The sequence below is a fragment of the Muscardinus avellanarius genome (assembly GCF_963383645.1).
Source record: "Muscardinus avellanarius genome assembly, chromosome: 6".
NCBI classification, from domain to species: Eukaryota; Metazoa; Chordata; class Mammalia; order Rodentia; family Gliridae; genus Muscardinus; species Muscardinus avellanarius.
The window spans coordinates 42,256,007-42,281,852 of NC_137791.1; the positions used below are offsets into that span (position 1 = coordinate 42,256,007).

The window sequence follows — 25,846 nt, forward strand, 5'->3', positions numbered from 1 at the left end:
GCATAATAGTCCACGGCTTGCACACTGCAATTTCCTAGAGGGTAATGAAGCAGTGATTTTCTTTTACTCCTTTCATACCATTTCTAATGACATGATGGTAGACAATGAAATGGCTTTTTAAGGTTGTTGTTGTTGTTGTTGTTTTTGTCCTGAGATGTGGGTGAATGTCAACGACTTAACAGTGGATATGCCAGCTGACTAAAGTACTAGGAGAGCCTGGTCACCGATTCTCACTTTCTGTGTTAACCCAGAGCTGGAGCAGAAATAGTCAGTGCATCTTAATAGAATTGCTTATGATTTGAAGACAGTAGGAATCATTAGATATTCAGAGTTGTGCAGCAGGCAGGGATTTGAACTCTCTGGAAAGGGTTTAGCTTTTTTAAACTGGAGTTTATACTGGACAGCTGGGCCTCCACACCCACTCAAACTTCTTCCACATGCATATATGATGTAGCAGTGTTTTGTGGAATTAAGAGGTAAAAAGTTTGAGAAAATGTTTATCTTTGACCTAACACAGACCGTTGACGACCTAACATTGACATTGTTTGTTGAGTGATTAGTAGGTAACTGGCACTATATTAAGCTCTCTTTACATATAGTATTTTACTTAACTTCTAAGACTGGCTGAAAGGTATGTACTTTATTTTCATTTTACAAATGAGAAGCCCTAGGTTTAGAGAGGTTTAGGGAAACTTCTTTACAATAAAATCCAGTCAAAGAACCCTAATGCTGCTACAAAAAGACAATAGCTCAAACACAGTTATCCACTATAGAACTGTGTGCCCTCCAAATACCTAAGTACTGTTGTCAACGTCCTCCTCCTCCTTCTCCTTTCCTTCCTCCTCTTCCTCCTCTTCTCCTCTTCCTCCTCTTCTCCTTCCTCCGCTCCCTCCTCCTCCTCCTCCCCCTCCTCCTCTTTCTTCTTCCTCTTCATCATCATGACTGTGCTCACCATGCAGCCCTGAGGTCTTTGGGGACAGGAACATTGCACATGTAACACTTAATTGTTTGCTGCCTTCATATGACAATGACACTTTTTAAATAATGAGCTGCTTAGATAAGGGGAAAAGTTGGCCCATCTGTCTACTCTGGGGTTCTCATTGGGCAAGGATCCATAGACAGTGTTAGCAGTTAGTGTCCCAAATTTCTGCTCGCATCTCCAAAAAGGCATGGGCTCTTTTATGAATGTGTTTCGATTAGGAAATCCAGAAGTTTGGCATTGACCCACACTTCTGAAACTGTCTATGAAATCAATTCCAGTCTGAATATAACTGTATTCAGCTAAATGAATGTTTTCATATACCACTATCTTTATACTTGTTCATGAAGACTGAACCGCAATTTCACCACTAACTTTACCCATTTAAGCATTTTATCCTAACTTAAATATACAGTTATCATCTCATAGTTATCAAAGTAACATTTGCTGGGGATGAACACCCAAATAAAGTACTTGGAGGTTCGTGGTCAGCCTCAGCTACTTAGTGAAGCCTTCCACAACTTAGATCCTGTTTCAAGATAAAATAATAAAATAGGACTGGGAATGTAGCTCAGAGGTAGAGTACCCCTGGGTTCAATCCTTAGTACTGTAGTAGTAGTAGCAGTAGTAGTAGTAATAATAACAGTAGATCTGTTGCCAACATTCTAAGCACTTACATTGTAATCTCTACATGAAAACACTAGAATGTCCAAGTATTTCCTCATGGTTTCACTTTCTGTTCCCAGTGCTTTGATAGCAATAGCGTTCGTTCTTTTTTGGCTCCCATAAAATACACAAGCTCACCACCCTAAAGAGTGCCCTGTGCTTGGATCCCGTGAAAACAAGCCACGCACAGTTTCACTGCAGCCTTTGAGTGGGAAATGCCTTCAGGGCGTGGAAGTTTCCACATTGAGGGTCAGGTCCCCTAGCCTGGCCATCCATTATCTCTTGTTTTCTTGAACAGGCAAAACCCTGTGAGATGTTCTATAAATCCCAAGGAGGTTTATAAAACACTCCAAATTTTAATAAAATCGTGTTATTTGTAACTTTTTAGCCAAAAGAAATAACAACCAAAAGCTACTAAAATCTCTTTGCTTAGAAGTATTTTATGCTGAGAATCAATTAGAAAATGAGAGCTATTTATTTTTATTTGTGTGTGTGTGTGTGTGTGTGTGTGTTACTGGGGTTCCTGGGAGCCCTTCTACCTCCGGGCTACACTCCCAGACCTAGTTTTTATATTTTTATTTGGAAACAGGGTCTCCTAAGCCAGCGCACGCGGCTGGCTTCGAACCTGCGCGATCCTCCTGTCTCCACCTCCCAAGCGTGGGGATTACAAGCGTGCGCCACCACGCCCAGCAAAAAATGAGGGCTATTTAAAAAAAACACAAACTCTCTTCTTTCATTCCACCAGAAGTTTTAAATGATTGTTTCTTCATGTAAAACTGTAGATGTAGTTTAAATAGCTATATGAATGAGGTAAGGGCAGGACTCTCTGCTGTGACATTAACAGATAAGAAACTCTTTTAAGTATTTTTATAGAATGAGAAGTGGTGTCAGAGACAGCTGGGCTTGGAAACCTTCCAGAAGCCTTTCATTGTTTCCTGTATTGACTCAAATCCAAGAGTGAGAATAATTGCCTTTTCAAGCTGCCAAGTTTTCAGCCCATTCAGCTGACACTGGTCTCGTAGTTAGAAAAAAACAACCTGAGTCAAGGTGCAAGAATAGTGACTGAATTTTATAGGAATTTCCCTAGAGCAGCAGCATCTGCAGAAGTGGTGTGCTTGCCCTGACTAATGGAATGCCAGGCAGAGGACTGTTCACACTAAATCAGTTCGAACAAAACCACAGAAAATAAAGGAAAAGAATAACCAGATCTAGGAGTTGAGGATTCAGTTGGGCACCTGGAAGGAGTGTGTGTGTGTAAGTGGGCTCTTCAAAGCCATTGGGAGAGGAGGGGACAGGAAGATTCCTTCAATGTCAGATGGAAAATGTTATTCTTCTAAAAACCTTACCTTTTGAAAATCTGTCAGGATACCACCCTGATTTTTTTTTTTTTTTTTTTTTTTTAGTGACTCTGGGGTTCCTGGAAACCCTTCTACCTCCGGGCTACACTCCCAGACCCATTTTTATATTTTTTATTTGGAAACAGGGTCTTTTAAGCCAGCAAGGCTGGCTTCAAATCTGCGCGATCCTCCTGTCTTCGCCTCCCAAAGGCGGGGATTACAAGCGTGTGCCACCACGCCTGGCTGAGATTATGTGATTCTTGAATATAATTTAGATGTAGGGGATTCATTGTCCTTCAGATTTTACATATAAAGTATATCCTTATTCTATAGCGTGATATTGTAAAATGCCATGATTTGAATACATATAAAATGTGACCAGGTCCATCTTTGGAGGGTTTAGGAATGCTTATTGTGCTGAGGACTTTCTTCAAGGACACACACACAGAGCTGGTGGCAGGATCAGATTCAGTCGACCTGACTTTATCTCTTTGCTGAACACCATGCTACTTGTATGACTGGGTGGTCAAAGGTAAGGAGGGCCAAGTTCAGAAAGTCTTGGGGAGCAGCTTCAGTTGGAGAGGAATAAGATTTTATGAGCCTGGCAAGGAGGAAAAAACCCTTGGTATGGATTTGTCAGACTGAACTGAGGGCCATTTGCATCATTCCATCTGGAACGTTTATTAAAATTTCTCATATCTAGCCAGGCATGGTGGTGCACACCTGTAATCTCAATACTTGGGAGGCTAAGACAGGAAGATCACAAGTTTGAGGATGGCATCAGCAAGTCCTGACACTCTTATCAACCTAGCGAGGCCCTATTTCCAAATAAGAAATAAAATCGGGCTGGAGGTGTAGTACGGAGGTTAAATGCCTCTGAATTCAATTCCCAGTACCACACACACACACATTTCCCCCATTTCATCATTCTCTCACAAAGTATGCACATAGAGCCTCTAGTGTTTTGGCTTAGAAATCTGCATTTATAACAATCTCTAGCTGCGTGTCTGGAATCCCAGTAATTGGGAGGCTGAGACAGAAGGATCACAGGTTCAAGCCCAGCCTCAGTAAGTAGTGAGACTATCATCAACCTAGCAAGACCCTGTTTCAAAATAAAAAATAAAATAGGGCAGGAGTTGTACCTCGGAGGTAGAATGTTCCTGGGTTCAATCCCCAGCACCACAATATAAACAAACACAAATGGCTTATTGCAGTTAAAATCTCTACATACTTTTTTGGGCTAGCATGCCTTTAGACTTATCCCTTTCTCCTCATGTCAGAATCCAGGGGCCCCTGCACAACTGTCCCCCTACTGAGCAACCGAGGGCTGTAGGGAGATGCCAGGCCCTGAGAAAGCCAGTCCTCGGTGGGCTGCTCTGGGAGGTGTCAGGCTGTGCCAGTCTTGGCCCACTTGGCATGCCCGGTTCTTGCTCATGCGTTTCTTATTATGCCTCTGAACTTTCTACAGCCATTTTTTCCAGCTTCATGGACTATTTACTAGCTGGTTGCACCTGTGATAACATCGATGTTCTGGCAACCTTTCACTTGAGGAAGTTGCTGTCTCAAGTCAGCTTCCCAGTCGGCCTACTGCCATCTTTGCAGAGCTCAGAAAGGGGAGGCAGCCCCAGGTAGCGACTCGTCCTTCTTATGGCTTCCTGCGAAGGGAACCCCCACCCCTACATCCTTCCCAACCCATACACATGTTATTTGCCAAATCTCTCGTGTCTGCTTCCTATCAGTTGGCCAGTCTGCATTTCCTTTCTTGGGTGACACAGCCTACCTCAAACTCTACATGGTCTACGAGAATTATATAAAAATGTTTATAGCTGGTCTTATCCCCCCCCCCCACTACAACTTAATTAATTGGCATGACATAGTTATTGATGGAGCCCATTCCTCCATCACAGTCCCTGGTGTCATCCACTTTTTCCCAAGCAGGAACCTTGAGCATCCTTTCCTTGCTGGAGCGTGGCATCCATGCTGTGTTGCAGGCAGCCTGGTCAGCTGTACTGCTGAAATCAACACAAACGTGTCTCTTTCTTCTATGTCCATTGTTACCATGTACCAGCTGTCTCCATCCCCTCCTTTGGAAATCAGAGCGATGATATCCTTCGTTTTTTTATTTTTTATTTATTAAATTTTGTGTGTGTGGTACTGGGGGTGGAACGCAGGGGCTTTTCTACCTCTGGGCTATACTCCGAGACCTATTTTTTATACTTTATTTTGGAAACAGCTTTGATTGGCTAATTATATACTGACAAGAGTAAATATTCTTTATTAATAGCTATAGTGTATATACTAATTATTAATAGTATGGTAACTATATCTAATGTTACAGTTTATTCTCCAGATGACAGCCTGCATTGTCAATAAAAAGAGAAACATATGCCACTCTCCTGTTTTCACCAGTGAGTAGCTGGGCGTGGTGGCACATGCTTGTAATCCCCACGCTTGGGAGGCTGAGACTGGAGGATTGCGCAGGTTCAAGGCCAGCCTCAGCTACTTAGTGAGTCTCTCAGCAAGTTAGCGAGACCCTGTTTCCAAATAAAATATAAAATAGATCTGGGAGTGTAGCCCAGAGGTAGAAGGACTCTGGGTTCCATCCCCAGTACCACTGGGGGGAGGGAGGGAGGCATAAATTCACCAATGTTCTGAGCATGGTGGCACATACCCATAATCCCAATACTTGGGAGGCTGAGACAGGATGATCGCAAGTTCAAGGCCAGCCTCAGAAACTTAGCAAGACCCTGATTAAGAAAGAACAGCAACAAAAACAAACAAACAAAAAAAACATAAGGTTGGGTTTGTAGCTCAGACCCTGGGTTCAATCCTCCATCACCACAAGAAAATTAAAATAAATAAAACCTACTAATGCCTGAACAATGAAGTGAGAGTAAAATGACATGACTTTGTTTTTGTGAATTATCAGTGTTCCTGTTGTTGCCCTGTCAGGTCCTCAAAGGCCCTGCAAGCACCATCCTTGCTGCCTCTCATCCCTCCCAGCACGGCGGCCTCTCTGGCGTTGCACACCAGCACACCCGGCTCCGGGTGCTCTGCAGCTCACAGGCCAGCTCTTCTGAGACACTCCTCATCCCCGTAGAAGCCCTCTCCTCCCCATCCCCATCCATCACCTCTGATCATCTTTATGGAACTTACCACCACCTGAAAACGAGCAACTTCTAGGTGTTTGACAACCTCCCCCACTAAAGTACAGGCTTGGTGAAAATAGATTTCTTACCTTTTTCTCTTTTCTTAATCCCTTGATACTAAATATGTATGTAGTAGGCATAGAATAAGTTTTTCAAAGAAAAGAAGCCCTGAGAGAAACAATCTAGTTAAACTAAAGTTTTCTAGAGGAGGGATATCTGTCCTTTCCGGTCTTGCTCATGATTAGGTACTAGAATCTTGTCTAAATCGTCAGGTAAGATGAACTGGTTTTGATATTTATATGCACCTGAAGCAGTTCCTTCATTTGCAGTGTCTGTGGAGTTATAAAGGATCTGTGGGTAATGGCTGTGTCCATAGTCTATAGTGAAAACTTGGTAAAGTTTATCATATGTGGTTATAGCAAATTAGAGAAAAGAATTCTGGCCACTTTGTGGTGTTCTCTTCCCAAGACATGTGTGCTAATGTTTCTCTCTTTCATTGGCACCCATCACATTTTTTGGGTGGGGGATTGGGAATGGAACCCAGGGGCTTTCTTCCTCCAGGCTATGCTCCCAGACCTATTTTATATTTGGAAAGAGGCTCTCACTATGTTGTGGAGGGTCACACTAAGTGTGATCCTCCTGTCTCAGCCCCCCCACACAAGTGTGCGCCACCACACCCAGCTCATCACAATTTTTTCTTTCATTCTCTTCTCCTTTCTTTTCTTTCTTTTTTTAAAGTGTGTATGTGGTACTGCAGATTGAACCCAGGGGCATTCTACCTCTGAGCTACACTCTCCCCAGCCCCCCGCCTTTTTTTTGCGGTACTGGGGATGGAACCCAGGGGCATTGTACCTCTGAGCTACACCCCCAGTCCTATTTTTCAAGTTTTGTTTTTATTTTTATTTTTGAAACAGGGTTTCACTGAGTTGCAAAGGGCCTCACTAAATAGCTGAGGCTGTCCGTGAACCGCGATCCTCCGGTCTCCACAACCCGAATGCTGGGATTACAAGTGTGCACCTCCACATCCGACTATTTTTATATTTTTCTTTTGAAATGGCCTTACTAAGTTTCAGAGGGCACCACTAAATTGCTGCGGCTATCTTCAAACCTGTGATCTTCCTGTCTGAGCTTCTCAAGTACTAAGATTTGGGGCATGTACCACCATACCCTATAAATTCTTCATTTTTACTCAAACAGATCAATTTGTAGATTCAAATGCTGAGTCATTATCCTAAGATGTCCAGCAGGATGCCGGCCCCACTCAGCTTCCTGTTCTGTTTTTCTAATCTGCTGGCTGTGAATTACCTATTCTATGACTTAATACTTTCGTGTAACACCATGACTAATGTAGTTTTGAGAAAGTGATCTTTCAGGCTCTTACCTTTCCATTGTTAGAACCTTTGATTTCTTTCAGGAAGTTATTTTAGCATTTTAATAGAAGGCACATGTCTCCTACATTTGGACTTTTTGAATTTTGTTCTTTTTTAATATTTCAAACCTCATTATCTAGGAAATCTAATTAACTGGCATGGTGGAATTGATTCCTCAGAGTATTGAAGTTTAAACTTGGAGACATCTAGAGACTTCTTCCAGCATTCTTTATTTTGATGGGGGGAAAAAACTACAAAATTTACCATCTCAACCACTTTTATGTTTTTATTTCAGTAGAATTAAGTGCATTCATTGTTGTGCTGCCACATTTAGAACCTTTCATCTTGCAAAACTAAACTTCTGTACCCATTAAAAGACAATTTCCCGTTTGTCTTCTGCCCCCAGCCACTGACAGCCTTCTATTTTCTGTATCTACAAATTTGACTCTTGAATAGCTCATAAGGGGAATCATACGGTGCTTATCTTTCTGTGATGAGCATATTTCACTGAACAAAATGTCCTCAAGGGTCATCGCTGTTGGGTCAGAAGGCTGACTTCCACTGTATGTATATACCATGTTTTGTTTATCCATTTATTCATTGATGGGGTCATGGGTAGCTTCTTCATCTTGTTTATTGTGAATATTGCTGCTAGAACACGCATGGGCATGAGCCTGTTTTCAGTTCTTTTTAAATAAACTGTGTGCCCTGAGGTGGTTTGCTGAATCATGGTGATTCTGTTTTTGATTTTTAAGCTTAATGAAAGCATATGAACTGCCATGCTATTTTCCATAGCTTCTGTACCATTTTGTATTCATTCCATCTGTAAACGAGTCCAGTTTCTCTACATCCTGGCCAGCAGGATTCATTTGTCTGGATTTTTGCTGGTAACCAGCCTAATGGCTGTGAGGTGATTTTCCATTGTTTGCATTTTCCTAGTGTTGAGTGAGGTTCAGCATCTTTTCAGTTGCTTGTTGACCATTTATATATCATCCCCATAGAAATGTATATTCAAGTCCGTTGTTCATTTTGTCAAGTTACTTGTTTAATTATAGGCACTCAGCTGGGCGTGGTGGCTCACACTTGGAATCTCACTGCTTGGGAGGCAGAGACAGGAAGTTCACCGCCAGCCTCAGCAACTTAGTGAGACTTTATTTCAAAATAAAAAGTAAAATAGGGCTGGGGGTGTAGCTTGGAGGTAGAATGCCCCGGGTTCAATTTCCAGTACAGAAAAAAAAAATTGTAGGTATTCTTTATATAGTATAGCTATTACCCTTATTAGATAGATGAGTTTTCTGTTTTCTCCTATTCTGTGCATTCGCTCCTGGATAACGTTTTAGGTGACATAGGGGACCCAGGTCACCTGATGGGTCGGCTGCAGTTCCATCTTCAGGAGGTAAAGGCTCAGGGTACAGTTTGACACAGGGATCGAGGGCCGCCAGGCCGACCGTGGAAGCGGGACAGCACAGTGCTTCCCTTGCTTCCTTCAGGTCTCTTCTTAAATGTCACCATATTACTGAATTTTCTCTGCCCATATATAAAAATATATATGTGTTATGTAATAAAGCAGCACGCCACACCCTTACCCAGCACTCTCTATCATCTTTATCATCATGTGGCATGGTATAGGTTTCCTGATGTTCTATCTATCTCCTTTAAATGTAAGGTCCATGTGGGCGTAGTGGCGCACACCTGTAGGTCCCAGGACTTGGAGCTGAGACAGGAGAATCCCAGGTTTGTAGCAAGCCTTGGCAACTCAGGCAAGACCCTGTTTTGAAATAAAATAGGACTGCGGTTGTGGCTTGGAGTTGGAATGCCCCAGAATTCAATCCTCAGCTTAATTTTTTTTAATTTAGAAGTTAAATAAAAATGTAAGTTCCAAGAAATGTGGTTCCCGTTGTTAACTGTTATCACCCCAGTACCTAAGGCCTTACTACACATTCTAAATGTCCTCAGGTCCTCAAACTCCAAGTCTCTCCTTTACCCAAATATAGTGCCTGGCACATATAAAGCATTTGGGTTAAATTCTGAGTAATTAAAATCTGACCTTCACCTGTCAGAAATTATCTAGAATCTGGACCATATCTGTAGTTGTATAAGTTAATTTTACCTGCTCCTCAGGAAAAATAAGGAGATTTCTGTCATTCCTCCCTCTGGCTGAGTGCCTCATCTTAACCTGTTTTTGAGAAGTGATGGAAATGTCCTGCAGAGATGGAGAAGGGTTTGGGGGAAAGAGCTAAGGAAGAATGAGGGAGGAGGGCAGAAAGCAATGCGCACAATTCAGCCATCTTCCAGTGGTGTGCGAACCGTGTCTTCCGCTCTCAGCCCTCAGGTGGTAACGGGCTTCTCTTTCAGAAGAAAAGACAGCCTGACAGCCCTCACACATGCTCTTCAGCAGGGCAGAGGCTGAGGGAATTTCTTAATGCTTACATTGAATGAAGAGAGGACAAGACATTGTCCCGCAGGGAAATTTACATTAGCCTCAAGAGTTCAGCTGTGCGTGGTGAGGCCATTTGGAAAATGCAGTCAGCTGGGAACTTGGGGAGCGAGCAAAATCAAGATCCCCGGACTTTCAGGAACCTTTTCTGGTGGTACCTCGTCCTGTGATAGTCATAAATGTCAGAGCTGACTCCTGACTCCTGGGTGCAAGGGGCCCAGGGCGACGCCACCAGCACAGCTCACATCCAAACCTTTTCCTCAGAGATATTTAAGATAGTTTGTGAGATCATGCTTATTGGCATTTGAAGCTTTTTTCACCTTGAAAGTTTTTTTTTTTTAATGCCTTTATGGAAAGAAAAGGAAACTGTTCTGAGATAGGACTGGTAGAGTGTTGATATAGTCCAAAGTGTACCAAGCATCAGATAGAAACACTTTTTTTAAACTGAGAGATAAGTTAACATAGATGTCTCATTTTGAAAGTTGGCAGAATTGTGTCATTAAAGTCTTAACAGCTGACCTTCAAAAACAAAATTCATAGCCGGGCGTGGTGGCGCACCCTTGTAATCCCAGCTCAGAGGTAGGATGCCCCTGGTTTCAACCCCCAGTACAGAAACAAAATTTTAAGCAGGTCATAGTGGTACACCTTTGTAATCCCAGCATTTGGGAGGCTGAGACAGGAGGATCGCGGTTCGTGGACAGACAGCCTTAGCAACCTAGTGAGGCCCTTTGCAACTCAATGAGACCCTGTTTCAAAATAAAGAATAAAAAATAGGGCTAGGGGTGTAGCTCAGAAGTAGAATGCCCCTGCGTTCTATCCCAGTACTACAAATAAGTAAGTAAGTAAGTAAATAAATAAGTAAATAAAATTCCTGAGGAAGAAAGCAACTTCCTCATGTGAGAGTGGAAAGCTTTTCCTTACTCTTATGAATTAACAGACCATAGAATGGGTTTTTCTTATAGACTTTTATATCCAAGCATTTTTTAATTGTGTGTGTGTGTGTGTGTGTGTGTGTGTGTGTGTGTGTGTGAATTGAACCCAGAGGCATTCTACTTCCAAGCTATACCCCCAGACTGGTTTTATTTCTTATTTAGAAACAGGGTCTCACTAGGTTGCTGAGGCTGTCTTCAAACCTGTGATCCTTCTGTCTCAGACTCCCAAGCACTGGGATTACAAAGGTGTACCACTATGGCCTGCTTAAAATTTTGTTTTGGTACTGGGGGTGGAACCCAGGGGCATCCTACCTCTGAGCCCCACCCCCACACCCGCCCCCATCCCCTTTTTGTTTGTTTTGTTTGGAAACATTGTCTCCCTAAGTTGCTGAGCCTGGCCTCAAACCTGAGATCTTCCTGTCTCAGACTTTGCAGTTGCTGGGATTACAGGCATCATCGTGCCCAACACACAAACCTATTTAAATGAGCTTATCTGTGCTGTGATTTTTCATTTCCAAAATGATTTTGTGATTAAATTCAGGCCATAAGTTCTTATTGTCTTATAGGGCAATGGAAAGTTGGTCTGGATTCTGAAGTTGTAGGAAAGTAAGAGTTCTTGGGTGGGCTTTCTTGAGAGACCCGTAGGGTGCCAGAGCATTTGGAAAAGTGTCAGGGCAGCCATGCTAACATCCCGAAGAGAATACAATAGGAGATTCTGAACCGTCCACAGTTCAGAGATAAAAGTGCCACCGTGGTGTTTTGCTGGGACCTCTCTTGGAGGAGCAGCTGCACAGAAACTCAGCCGCTGCCAGCTCTTGCTCAGGGGACAGTTTGAATGGTGACCCATCAGAGTGCCATCTGCAAACGCCTTGCAACCAAAGAGCTTAATCATGAGTTTCACTTGGGAGATAAATTCTCTGATTCCTAGAAGCAAAAGTACAAAGGGTTTGTACAGATGCCCCTTTGGTTCTTTCTTTACACCTGCAGATTCAGTGTTGGAGTGATCGCTGGTCAGACACTCTTTCCAGCAACCTCACCTGTCTATCCCTGTAATCTCATGGTGGTGAATTGATTTCTCTCAAGAACCACTGTATTTGTGATGTAAAGGACCAGGTGGTGGGGTCCTAACTTTCTAAATTTCACCTGTCAAAGACCCTACCAGATGTTTCAGGCCCAAGAATCCATTGGAAACTCCCTTTAAGCTTCCTATATTTCTGTGTATTCCTTTCTTTTAAAAAACGAAATCAACAAGAGATGTGATTCTTTTCCTATCATTTCTTCTCAAAAAGATATTTGACCAATCTCTTAAAAAACAAAATCTCCTTGCTGCAAGGTTCTGTAGAGGAACTCAGGCTGCTGGCATCCTTTCCAGGAGATGGATCCTCATTAGTTTTCTGAGGAAGAACAGTGAAAGAAACCATGGAGGGAGCGCTGGTGGCAAGAGGCAAAAAAAAGAAAGAAAAGGTGGTTAAAACCGGGCATGGTGGCTCACGCTTGTAATCCCAGCATTTGGGAGGCTGAGACAGGAGGGTTGCAGTTCGGACAGCTGTAGCTACTCATAAGGTCCTCTGCAACAGTGAGACCCTGTTTCAAAATAAAGAATAAAAAATAGGACAGGGGATGTAGCTCAGAGGTAGAATGCCCCTGAGTTCCATCCCCAGATCCCAGTGGGTGGGGAGGCCATGGTCAAAACAGTTGGAGATACAGTTCAACAGTAGAATGCTTGCCTCGCATGCCTGAGACCCTGGGTTCAATCCCCAGTAATGCAAAAAAAAAAAAAAAATGTGTTTTACATGTAAAAGGTGATCAAGACCTAATGAGTCTTTTGCCTAATACGCCCACAGGAGGAAACAATACATCAAAAAGCAGAAACTTGATCGCTTACATTTTCTTTCTTTCATTCATTCTTTTCATTTGGTACTGGGGATTGAACCCAGAGGCATTCTACCTCTGAGCCCTTTTTATTTTTAATTTGGAAACTGTGTCTCACTAAGTTGCTGAGGCTGACCTCGAACCTGCAATCCTTCTATCCTAGCCTCCGAGTACAGGGATTAGAGGTGTGCGCCCCCACACCCAGCTTCCTTTCTTATAGTCAGAACATACGTTCATTAAAGTTAGAGCCGGGTATTTAAAGGACATTTCCAGGCCCCTCATTTGAAGAATGTGAACAACAGAGGATTAAGATGTCTTTTTCTCCCTCCCTCCCTTCTTTCCTCCCTTCCTTTTGCTCCTTGCTTGTTCTTGGGACTGAGTTAAGGGAAGAGACTATACAGATATTGTTACATATCATGATTCAAGTCCTCTCCCAATTAAATTCTCATTAATCTTCCTGAGGCAGAGGGGAATTGGTTTCCTCCTGTGGCCATGGCACCTTGTTAAACCCATGGGGTAGAACAAACAGGGGAAAGCTACTCGTCTTGGCACTGGAATTGATGCCATCCTCATGATCTGGTACCATTCCAAAAGAGATGAAGAATTTTCCCAGAGGACAAAGTTTTCTGTAGAAGCAAGATGACTGAGCACTGTTGTAATCTCGGCACAATTCTTGGCTTTGACGTTCGTGTTCACGGGTCCACATTGATTTCAAATTCAAATTATCTTGAATTCATAGAATTCTCATTTCAACTTTTTGCCATGCTTACTTAACTAGCATCACTAATGATAGCACTTTATCTCTTTGTTCTCATTATGAAAGTCCAGAAACCTGCACATTGTGCTTTGCATGCAAAATTGAGAGTAAAAATTCTTTAGGACTGCATTAGAGGGCATATACACACAATGGAATTTTACTCAGCCATAAAGAAGAACAAAACTCTGTCATTTGCAGGAAAATGGATGGAACTAGAGACTGTTGTGAGATCAGGCGGTCTCAGAGAATCAAGGGGCATAAGTTTCCCCTTATCTGTAGAAGCTAGAGAGAAAATAGGAAACACAGAGGACTTCAGATAAATGAGAAAGACCAGTAGGATAATGGAAGCGTTCTGGGAGAAAATTGAGAGGGAGGGAAAAATGAGGCTAGAGACAGGAAGAAGAGTTCAAGTAATGCGGTGTCCATATATGAAGGTAACGTGGGTGGGGTGTGGAGGGAAGTCCACGAGAGCCGTGTGCATCTATGAATGTGTCAGTCTGAACCTCACCATGATGTATAATTACAGTGCACCAATAAAAGTGTAAAAAAGCATAGAGGGCATCTATCTCATCAGTGGTTGAGTGAAGATGGTAAGACAAAGGAAGAAGGCACCTCCTCCAGAAAGCATTAATTTCATAAAATTTAGCAGAACGCCAAGGCATACACTTCAGGAAGAAGGTGCTTATCTAGGGTGTTTCACAGAGAGGCAACCTTCCCCATCTCTTGCCTGACCAACTTCTTCCCATCCAGGAACCATTGGGTGGGTCCCCAAGTCAGCCGGCAGGGAGGCATCTGATAGGGCCAAGTCTCCAGGACCCTGTGCTCCCAGGCCAAGCTTTGGCCCCATTGCTTTGGGATGGGTCCTGGGCATTTGGTTGTTGCATCTTCAAGGAGACTGTCACATGTAGCCAGGCTGAGAATCATGACCCTGAATGGAGACCTGGTAGGGACTTTTCAGGAGTAGCAACTCTTGGGTAAAAGGCAGAGGGCCGAGCTGTAGACAGAAGATTCTGCCACAAAGAAACTGTGAGTCCTCGGGCCAGTATACTGCCCATTCTGTGGTCTTTTTCTTTGTCTCTAACACAGGGATAATGATGCCCCAGGAAGTTGTGGGGAGAATCAAATGTCATCCTCTCTGTTTGCTCAGTGAATTGATAGGAATGGGAAACACCCTGCGACTGTTTGGTGCAGCGCCCACAGAGCCAACACCCACGGGCGCGGGCCTGAGTGTGGGATGGGAGCTGGGGCGTCTCCACTCTGGCCCCAGTGGTTCCAGAAACCAGAGGTGTCAAGGAGGCGAAATCCCTATAACTCACCCTAATACCCAGTGATTGATAGCTCACATTGCATGGAATCCTGCTTGGTTTATGAAACAGTATAAAGTCGTAATCAGGATCTCAAACCAAGATGTTATAAATTCTATAGCCAAATATTGTTTTTCTTTGGAGACATAATGGAGATCGATCTCAAGTAGTTGGATTATAAGTGTACGCCACTGTGCCCAGATCATGACTATTATTACTTAAGTAGATTGGGTTTTGTGTTGTTTTGTTTGTTTGTTTGTTTGTTTGTTTGTTTGGGGTACCAGGGATTGAACCAAGGGACATTTTACCTCTGAACCACGCCTCCAGTCCTATTTTGTTTGTGTTTGTGTGGGTTTTTTTTAAAAAACAGGTTTAAGCTGGGCCTGGTGGCGCACGCTTGTAATCCTGGTACTTGGGAGGTGGAGACAGAAGTATCACACAGGTTCGAAGCCAGCCTCAGCTACTTAGTGAGGCTCATGGCAACTTAGTGAGACCTTGTTTCAAAATAAAATATAAAATAGGTCAGGGGTGTAGCCCAGAGGTAGAGGCCCCTGGGTTCCATCCCCAGGACCACACACACACTAATAATAATAATAGTAATAATAAAAACATGTTTAAGTTGCTGCCCTTGTTAAGCACAGTGGCCCTGACTCTTGGCTTCTGTAAGGCTCTAGATTTAGAATAAACTTTATCATCTGATCAAAAGATACCTCGCACATGAAACAATTGCTTTTCTATAACAGCAGTCTCTCCTTTGAGACACACTATGGAAAAAATGTCCATCTCATACCCTACCTGCAATATAAGGAAACCTGCAGCTGTCACTTAAATTATGCAGAGTTGATGAATGACTAGCTTCTGTGGCAATGAGAGTCAGGATAGGAGACAGACAGAGACAGCCATGTGTGGAGCCACCTGCCTGTCCTGGTCCAAGGCTCTCGCTGCCCTCTGTGGGAAGCAGCCTACTTAGGCCTCAGGAACCCTCTGGAAGGCTCCAGGAGAACACGGGGCCACAGCTCCCTCTGGAGACTGGGGGCCAGACCTTTACAGACCATGGGTGTGGACAGAATGTTTATTTATAAAAAAGACCACTGATGTCATCCACTGAATAGAAGGCAGCTGCCAGGCCAGGAGGGAGGAAGGAGATCCAGGCAGACCTGGGTGCATTGCACCGGGAGCATTGACCAGGAATAACCCCAGCATTGCTGACAGGGTGAGGGTGTGTGTGTGTGTGTGTGTGTGTGTGTGTGTGTGTGTGTGTTCTCATAGAAATAGCAATAATATCACAACAGAGAGGGTGTGTGTGTGTGTGTGTGTGTGTGTGTGTGTGTTCTCATAGAAATAGCAATAATATCACCAGTATGTTCACAAATCAAATTCTCTGTAAATGAACTTTCTTCACTTTCAAGGTAATTTTCAAAATTGAGGGACAAAAATAAAGCAGCAATAATAACAAAAAGTCATAGAGTACGGACAGTAATATAATAAAAACTTTATTGAACACCTGTATATCAAAGGTGATAGCACTTTATAAAATTGATAGAATTTTCATGTTAGATATTATAATTCTCATTTTGGATGAGAAAACTTCTCCAGCTATGACACGAGCAGGTGGCTGGGCTGTGACTGGAGCCTCGTGTAGCAGGCTTTGCTGTGCACCTCTGTCTATCACTGCTGATTGAGAGTAGTTGAAAACTTCAGTGCTACCTCCAGAGTAGCCAGAAGGAGTTTGGAGACCGATTAGCAGCGGCTGCCATCAGCATAGATAAGGACTGGGGTTTGGGAGGAGTGCAGAAAATAGGCCGCTGCCTTGCACTGCCTCTCAAGGTAATGTCAATAGGGAGATTTTGTCTACTCATCTTAAGGCCTATTTTGCTAGTGCGTTACAGTATGATGCTATTATAATAAAAGCCACCTGATTCCAAGTGTGCAGAAGCTGAGATGTGCCAGGGGCAGAGCTGGTGGCTTCCCACAAATAACAATCACCCTGCTGGCCCTGCAGCTCCCAGCGGCAGCACTGGCACATCACAATGCGCCTTTGCCCACAGACACATGGGCCCAAGGGCTGCACTGACGGTTTCCCTGAAAAGTGCCACTGTCCTCTGTTCTGAGTCAGCCTTATTGTTCAGAGCTTAGGGAATGGGACAATAATATGTGCTATACACTTGTCAGCATTATTGTGGGTCGCCATGATACGAAAGCCTTCAGTTCTACAGCGCTCTGGAGTGACCTCTCCATCCTCGAACCCTCTAACTCGGGAATGGCAGATACCACTTCCTCTGAAGTCTTGCAGGAGCGCCACCAGCAGCCAGCTCTTACCTTACTGGTTTCTGTCACTTCAGCATCTGAAACTATGCCATTAGGTTTCCTCAAAAGAATAGGAATGGAAACGCCGTATGACCTAGCTACACCACTCCTCCGTATCTTTCCAAAAGAAAGTCACCATACTATAGTGATGCGTGCATGTCAGTGTTCATAGCAGCACAGTTCACAATAGCCAAGTTATGGCACCAACCTAGATGTCCATCAACAGACGAGTGGATAAAGAGAATGTGGTATATATGCACACATGTTGTTTTATTCAGAAAAATATGATGTCATTTGTAGGAAAATGGATTGAACTTGAGCATTATTTTCTATTATTTTTGTGTGAGTGTGTGTGGCACTGGGAATGGAACCCAGGCGCATTCTACCTCTGAGCTACACCCCCAGCCCTGTATTTTATTTTTCTATTTTGAAACAGGGTCTCACTGAGTTGCAGTGGGCCTTACTAAGTAGCTGAGGCTGTCCGCGAACCACGATCCTCTTATCTCAGCCTCCCGAATGCTGGGATTACAAGCGTGCGCCACCACTCCCGGCGAACTTGAGCATTATTTTAAATAAAATAAGCCAGATTCAGAAAGTCACATGTGGAAGCTAGAGAGAAGAAAGAGTGGAGAGCGCCTATGAAAATAGAAGGGAGACCAGCGGAGTAGAAAAAGAGGAATGGGGGAGGCAAGAGGGGAGGAGAAGGGGTCATACTAGGGAATGAAATCGACCAATTACATAACATGCACATATGATTATGTAACCGTGAATCTCACTCTTAGGTGTAACTACAGTGCACCAGTACAGACAATAAAGGAATACATTAAAATAAAAATATGCCATTAAAAATTTAACAACTGAGAGGGTAAATTGTATTGCTACCTCAGAAATGAGGAATGAACAGCAATGATTTTGAGACCAGGAAGATAAAAGGAACGTAGCTATTCCGAAGGTAGTTCCTCTCATCTGCTCTAATCACTTACAAAGCACAGGTGTAGCCGCAGGTGCAGTTGAGAAGGGGGCCCCTGGGCTGTGTGATTCCTGGGTGTGGTGGGCCAGGATTAAGGGGAAGGGGATATATGTTTGGTGACTAAAGTCTGAGTCTAATGAGCAAAGACCAATACGTTTGAAAGTGTGCATTTGTGTTAACTTGTCTTTGGCTTACATGAAAATCATTGTCATCACCCTCACTAGTCTATGAAGAGAAGATACTGATGTAGTAGGTAATTCACCAGTGGTATCTACAACTAGATACATTTCATAGCCACAGAGGAAATTTCTGCACAAAATGCTACTAGTGTCCAAAACTCTACTGAAAAGCAGATATTGTGTCCACCAGGATGCTTAGGGCTGTAGGTAATAGAAAGCAAAACTCCAGATAGCTTATACAATAAGGAAGATTTATTAAGTTAAAAGCATGAAGTTGAGCCAAGTGTGGTGGTTGCACGCCTGCAATCTCAGTACTTGGAAGGCCGAGACAAGAGGATTGCAGGTTCAAGACCAGCCTCAGCAACTTAGACCAATTTCAAAATTTAAAAAATTAAGTAAAATAGGGCTGAGGGCGTAGCACATAGGTAGAATGTTCCTGGGTTCTACCCCCTGTACCAAACTGGTGGAAAAGGGCAAGAAGTCTTGAGACGGAGTCACTCTAGGGTTGGCTAATTCACCAGCTTATTAGACCTTGAGCTCTTTTGCTCTCCACTAGTTTGTCCTCAAGGTGTCTCTCTCGTGGTCAAAAGATGGCTGCTAATGTTCAGACAAGGCATCTTAAAGGGTAGGGAAGCCATCGCCAGTACCCAGTAGTCCTCTCATACGACATTGACACTGGCTAGAACGGGGCCCCATGCCCAGCCTCACAAATCACTTGAAAGGAAAATTCAGATCTTGTATTCAGAACCCCAGGATTCAATCCCCAGTAACCCCCACCCCCCAGACACACGGGCACGCGCGCACACACACACGCTGCCACCGCTGCCACCACCACCACACAAGATAAAACAGGAAAAGCAATCCAGATAAGAAAGGAAAATCTTCTTAATCTGACTTGACCAATGAAATCCAACTCTCCATTCCCACAGCAGGGTGACTGCAGTGGCATTCACTTGTTCCAGTGCACGGTCTTTCATGCTTGAGGTTGCATTTTTGAGCCAACATTCCAGACCTCTCCTGATTTCTTAGCAGGTCCTTGATTTTCTTAAACAAAACAAAACAAAACACATGTGTAAGGGTTTTGCTTTTGATTTTTCAACAGTCTTTCCCTTTTACAACAATCTTGATGGAACATGTCTCTATGCAGGCAAATACACAGAAGAGGCAGTGGGAGAGGTGTTAGCACGCAGATCTAGGGTGCTCAGAGGTGAATTTTCATCTCTGCCTGGGGTGAGCTTCCTGGAGGAGATGGCAGCAAAACTAAGGAGTGAAGAAGGCTCCTTCTGGCCCCCGTGAGAAGGGGGCTCACTGGGGACAGTGTAGGTCCTGCTGCAGGAGTCCAGCATGAGGCCAAGTAGCCCATCCAGGCATAGAGGAAGAGCTGGCCCAAAGAGAGGACAGATATTCAGGGATTTGGAAAATGACTGGACGGAGAAGAGAATGGAGACAGTGCTGTGCCTTTGCAGCTGTCCCGTCCCCTGTGCAAGGGCCATCCCCTGGGCTGAAGCACAGACCCAGCAGAGGTCCTCAGGAGGGCCTGTGCTGGCTCTGCCCCTCCTCCAGGATGCCCTCTGAACAGCGGTGAAGACCAGGTGCATCGTGTGTGGTCTTCAGAATTGAGCACTGGGACTTTGATAACCCTTGTTTGCAGAACATATAAAGATGCTTCTACATTAATGCAAACTACTGTGATTGAACGCCTCTTTCTTGCCAGTAGCCTTCAAGACATGGTTGATATCAAGAGGTGACATTTTTCTTCTGACTGTTGTTTCCTTTCTCTTTTCTTTGTGAAGTATATTCGGTGCTCTTCGAACTGGTGCTTACATGGTGTACATTTTGATGACCAAAGGCGTGAAGCAGTCAGTTTGTGACCAGAGTTTTTACAATGGACCTGTCAGCAAATTCTGGGCGTACGCGTTTGTGCTAAGCAAAGCACCCGAACTAGGTGAGTCTCTTCTCTCCCTCCTCTTCCTCCCCATCTCTTTGTCTCTCCCTACATGTTCATAGTATAGATTAAAATATATGAACAGAGGAAGCAGTTTGAAGGTCTTGTTTTGTCAGCTGCAGTTAAGTTATAATGAATGAATTTGAGGCTTTGGCTTATCTGCACTTTCTCCACTCCCTCCTTTTAAATAATCGTACCTTGTGTATATTAACAGCAAAATAGTTTACATAGAACATGCAGATTTACAAGCACCACTAAAAATATATTTCCAGGGGCTTATAAAATATACCCGACCCTCTCTCTGAGGCCCATTACCAGCTGAGCTAATATTAGAATAAGAGGTGGTGGGGCAGGGGGGCAGCAGGGTGATTTCCAAGTCCCATATCTAAGCATACTTTCATCTCTTGAGTTAGGATTCAGTTTAGAAAATTAAGCTTTTTGTTTGGGTATCTTATGTTCTCATTAGCAAATGCTAATGTTGGTCTCCAAAGCCGTTTGATTTTAATTGTTAATGAGACTAGCCCTGGGGAAGGAGAAGACAGTTTACCTTCATAAAGTTAATACAAAAATATTGGCCCTATTTGTAGATTTCCAAGGTTTTACTTCGTCTCCTTAAGGTCCTAAAGAAAAGGGTGGTAGAAACTCCAAGAAATTAAGTGGCAAGGATTTGAGATAGGCACAGGTCTCTAGGAAATGTCATTATTGCCCAAGAAAGGACCTACTGGTGACAATAAGCTCTGAGTGTGACCATGAGCTACCACCCCACAAACTGGTATATATTCTCAAGGAAAAGTAGCCATCTCACACTCTTGAGTTTCTCCTTTTTATTTATTTATTTATTTTTTATTTATTTTTAGTGTGTGTGTGTGTGTGTGTGTGTGTGTGTGTGTGTGTATTACTGGGGGTAGAACCCAGGGGCTTTCTACCTCCAGACCATACTCCCAGACCTATTTTATATATTTTATTTGGAAACAGGGTCTCACTAATTGTTGAGATCCTCACTAAGTAGCCGAGGCTGGCTTCAAACCTGTGTGATCCTCCTGTCTCAGCCTCCCAAGAGCAGGGATTACAAGCCTGGGTTTTTCCTTTTATTTTATTTTTTTTAACCCACAATTGAAAACCCTATATATTCAAGTGTCTTAATTCTGAAATTAAAAAGTGCCTACAGTGTGCTAAAAAGATATATTGCTCCCTTTCCTATTTCCCTTTAGAAAGGAGTTAGAAGTTTTAATTCCATCACAAGCCTTTAATAGGGACAATATCAGCAGTCTTGTGAGGGACCTCTAGTTCACACCCCTTTGTCCATCACAGGTCTCTGTGGGTCAGTAGCGAAGCTCCTACTGCCAGCATGTTACTGGCACCCGGTTTGATGACTATCTTTCTAAGTCAAAGACAAGAAAAGAGCAACAGAAGAAAGCTTGTTCTAAAAACCTTTTAAGAGAGGCAGAGGTACAAAGGTCCACTACATGGTCCGAAGTAACTAAAACTGTGTGTGTACATGCTTGTACACACACACAGCACCTGTGAAGAGTCTTACAGGGAATGCATCAGCATGGATTCACTCATTCAATAAATTAATTAATAAGCTAATTAATCAATGTATTTATATGGTACTGGGGATTAAGCCCAGGAGTATTATTTTTTATTTGGAAACAGGGTCTTGCCAAGTTGCTGAGGTTGGCCTCGAACTTGCAATCCTCCTATCTCAGCCTTTCAAGAATTGGGATTACAAGCATGTCCCACCACACCTGGCCCATTCTATAAATTTATATTAAGCCCATTCCATGTAGTAGGAGGTAAAATAGAATGGCTACCTTATATGAAAATAATTTTTTAATATAAATTTTATCAACCAGGCCGTAGGAAACTACTTTTATGCTTGTATGGAGACCACAACGTCTTAGGCTAGAAAAATGTTTTTCAAGAGTTATCTGCAGCTAGTGCCTGAAAGTCTACAGGTGTACTTTTAGAATGTTTTGATTCTATGTGAATGTTTGAATTTTGTATTTTCATTCATGGATGAAATATATCCTACTAGATATATTTCTCTCACTGATGTTTTTTCTACTTTCATTCTTAAGTTTCTGAGCCAGAGCACTTGTCCTCAAATCAGAGTTGGTCTGAGTCTGTGAGCATGTATACTTTGGGGTTTCATGATTTTTTTCTCTATAAAAATAAATTCCTACATTAAAGTTTGAGAATGATTCAAGTTGAAAAGAAGAATATCACCCTGGCTTTTCTTTTATCTTGCATAAGTGTCTGTATAAATACTCTTACTCCTTTTTTTTTTTTTTTTTTTTGTATTGGTGATTGAACCCAGAGGCATTCTACCTCTGAGTTATACCCCCAGCCCTATTTTGTTTTTTATTTGGAAACAGGGTCTCACTAATTTGCTGAGGCAGTCCTCAGATCTGCAATCATCCTTCTCAGCCTCCTAACTGCCAGGATTACAGGCCTCTACCACCATGCCTGGCTCAATTTCCAGAACTTTTACTTCTCCTCCAAAGCCTCGCCCAGTTTCACACTGACTCCCCGTTGTTCCTTTGCTAAACCCTTAATAATAGCAAAAAGGATTCTCTGCTTTAGCAAGAGTGAGCTGTTTCAGTGGCTATTTAGATTACCCTCTATAAAAAAAAAGTGAGAGGAAGAGCCCCCTCCCCACTTTGAGTGCCAATTCTTTAGCGCCTACTATTTGAGTTATTAAAACCTGCTGAGATTTGCTTTTGTTAGAACTTGGAAACATCTGCTCTGAGTCTCGGTGCTTGCTCAGTTGAGCTTGTCATTGTTTGTGAAACTCTGACGGCAGCACTGCAGCTAACTCTGTGAAGAGCAGCCCAGCCAGCTGTGAAGAGCCACACGCACCCTGTTTCTCTTGTGAGTGCCCTGGGGGCTTCCACATGCTGACGGATCTCTCCAGAGATACCCAGAGATCTGCACTTAGCAGATGCAGGGACAGAAGGTAACGCTCAGGAGGGGCCTCTAGGTAAAAAAGACACTGTCCTCTGCCTGGAAGTTACCTCTTGACCTAAAAAGTGCCAGGACCAAAGGTTAGAGAGAGCCCGAGAAAGAGACCATGAACCAAGTGGTAGATAAAATAGGTGACACGACAAAACCTTCAAGAGTCCAAAGTCCCCTTGTATTTGGCCAAAATCCATTCCCTCATGCCGACTGGTCTTTTGGCCAAGAAAGACCGGTTGGCCAACATCAGATAGATGAACAGTCCCTGGGATACTTTATGTTCCTGGGTCCTTCGGCAGCTCTGGCAAGCCTGTAAATGGCACAACTTGCATGACTCTGGCTGGTGACAAATGAGATGTTACCATCTGTACCTGTTAGGATAGCAATGGCTGATACATCTTAGCTGTACTGCCTAAGGTCATGAAAGGTCTTAGCTGGCTTATCTGGAAGCCCCCACCAGTTTCCCCTCATCCAAGGGAAAGCACCATTCTCTGGATCCATGGGCTTTGGAACCGTAATTCTTGATATGGCTTTGGAGAGGTGCTGTGGAGCAGCTCGAGAGCCATTATTCGGAGATACTCACCTTTATTACTCTATCATCTTGCATATTAGTTCTGGTCAGGAAAATCTTAAATTAATTCAAACTCACTTTGTTTTCAAGATTTCCATGATATATCCTCTCTCCATTCCAACCCCTCCCCAAAGTAACTAGAAACATCTAATGTATCTCCAGTCAAGCCTGAGACACCACAACCTCACCCCCAGACAGCAAAAGCATAAATCAATCCTTAGCTCTAGAATTACAGGTTCTACTCTCCCTGCACATTAGCACATTCCAGTAGGATCTGTATTGGCTGTAATTTTTTTTTCTTTTGGTACTGGGGATCGAACCAAGGAGCATTCTACTTCTAAGCTACACCCCCAGCCCTATATTTTATTCTCTATTTGAAACAGGATCTCAGTAAGTTGCAGAGGGCTTCACTACGTAGCTAAGGCTGACCATGAACCTGTGATCCACCTGTCTCAGCCTCCCAAATACTGGAATTATAGGTGTACACCACATTGCCTACCTGGACAATAAAACTTGAGTGTAAGAGTGATGACCTGGTCATGGTGGCACATGCTTGTAATCCCAGTACTTGGGAGGCTGAGATGGGAAGACTGCAACTTCAGAGACAACCTCAGCGAGTAGACTTTCATCAACCTGGTGAGACCCTGTTTCAAAACAAAAATAAAATAGGGCTGGGGGTGTAGCTCAGAGGGAGAATGTCCCTGGGCTCAATCCCCAGTACCACTACCCCCCCCCCAAAAAAAAAAGAGAGTGACGATTGATTTAGAGTAAGGAACTAGACAGGATGAAGTACGTGTTACTTGATAGTGCAGCTTTGGATATATATTGTGGTTGATGCTAAGAGATTCAGGGAAAAAATCTTTTAACCTTCAACTCCTTGGACTTCTATCTTCTTCCTATTATGAACAAAGTTGGGCAGGAATTATTATGTCTACATTATAGTGTACAGAGGGGAGGGAGACACAACAGTAACTACGCGGAAGTAGTGGGTCTTTGACATGCCACAATAGCATAGTTTAACGCTGAGAAGTAGACCCCAGGTCTCCTGACACCATTTTTGGCTCTTAAGTAAACACATGAGAGTGACCAGCATACTCTGTCATTATCAGCCTGTCTGGCATTTATAGACATAATAAAAAATCAGGCATCTCACAAGAGAGAAAAAGATTTCAGTGGTAATTTTACAAGTGGTTCAGAAATGTAGTGACTGGCAACTTTGCTTTACTGTTCTAAGTAAATATGGAAAAGTGATGTTTAATAATTCGGTCAGGACACAAACTAATCACTCCTGATGGATGAACTGGGTTGGACTCCAGCCACAGCCATCGAATCCTTACAATCTTTCCCAGAGCCCAGCATTTTTTGACCTTGTCTAATGCCCAGAGTTTTTTTTATCATCCAGAAAAGGATAAGTACTAGTTCCCTTTGTGCTTCATCAAATTTCAAAACAAGAATAAGGACCTTCTAGTAATACCACCTTCTGGTAATACCACACCCCCCCACCCCAAAAAAAAAAGCCAGGCGTGGTGGCCCACACTTGTAATCCAAGCGTTTGGGGGCTGAGATAGGAGGATCACAGTTTGTGGCCAGCTTCAGCTATTTAGTGAGGCCTTTTGCAACTCAATGAGACCCTATTTCAAAATAAGAATAAAAAAAAAAAAATAGGGCTAGGGTTGTAGCTCACAGGTAGAATGCCCCTGGGCCCTGGGTTCCATCTCCAGTGCCACACACACACACACACACACACACACGCCAAGTTTGAGTTCAACCAGGGATATGAATGGTGTTGGTTTTGTCCATGTCTGATAAACACAGAGATGGGACAGCGAAGGAAGTGTTTACCTGCGTAAATTGTTTCTGTCCCACATCCCAGTCTCATCCCTTTTATATTATTTGTTAATGGAATTGGGTTATCTTGTTAATAGGCTTGCTCTCCATCCATCACCACAGAAACATTCTACATTCAGTAGTTTTAGGATTATGGAGAGAGAGAAAGTCATTGCAGATAAAGAGCTTCTGAAACCTACCCATGCATAATTAATTAAATAAATTATCTAAGAAGTAGTTACCTGTTTATTCACAGTGATGTTGCTAGAGAAATTTTTGGTGGATT

General features: G+C 43.2%; 1 protein-coding gene across 1 annotated transcript in view; it reads left to right on the forward strand.

Annotated features, from left to right (window-relative positions):
• ELOVL6 (ELOVL fatty acid elongase 6) overlaps positions 1–25,846 on the forward strand; it is a gene marked incomplete at both ends in the record, with an annotated part of 117,530 nt that overhangs the window by 90,274 nt on the left and 1,410 nt on the right. The window contains one exon of the mRNA XM_080697444.1: positions 20,053–20,204. Within this exon, the coding sequence (XP_080553570.1) occupies positions 20,053–20,204 (152 nt within the window). The remainder of the gene's footprint in view (positions 1–20,052; positions 20,205–25,846) is intronic.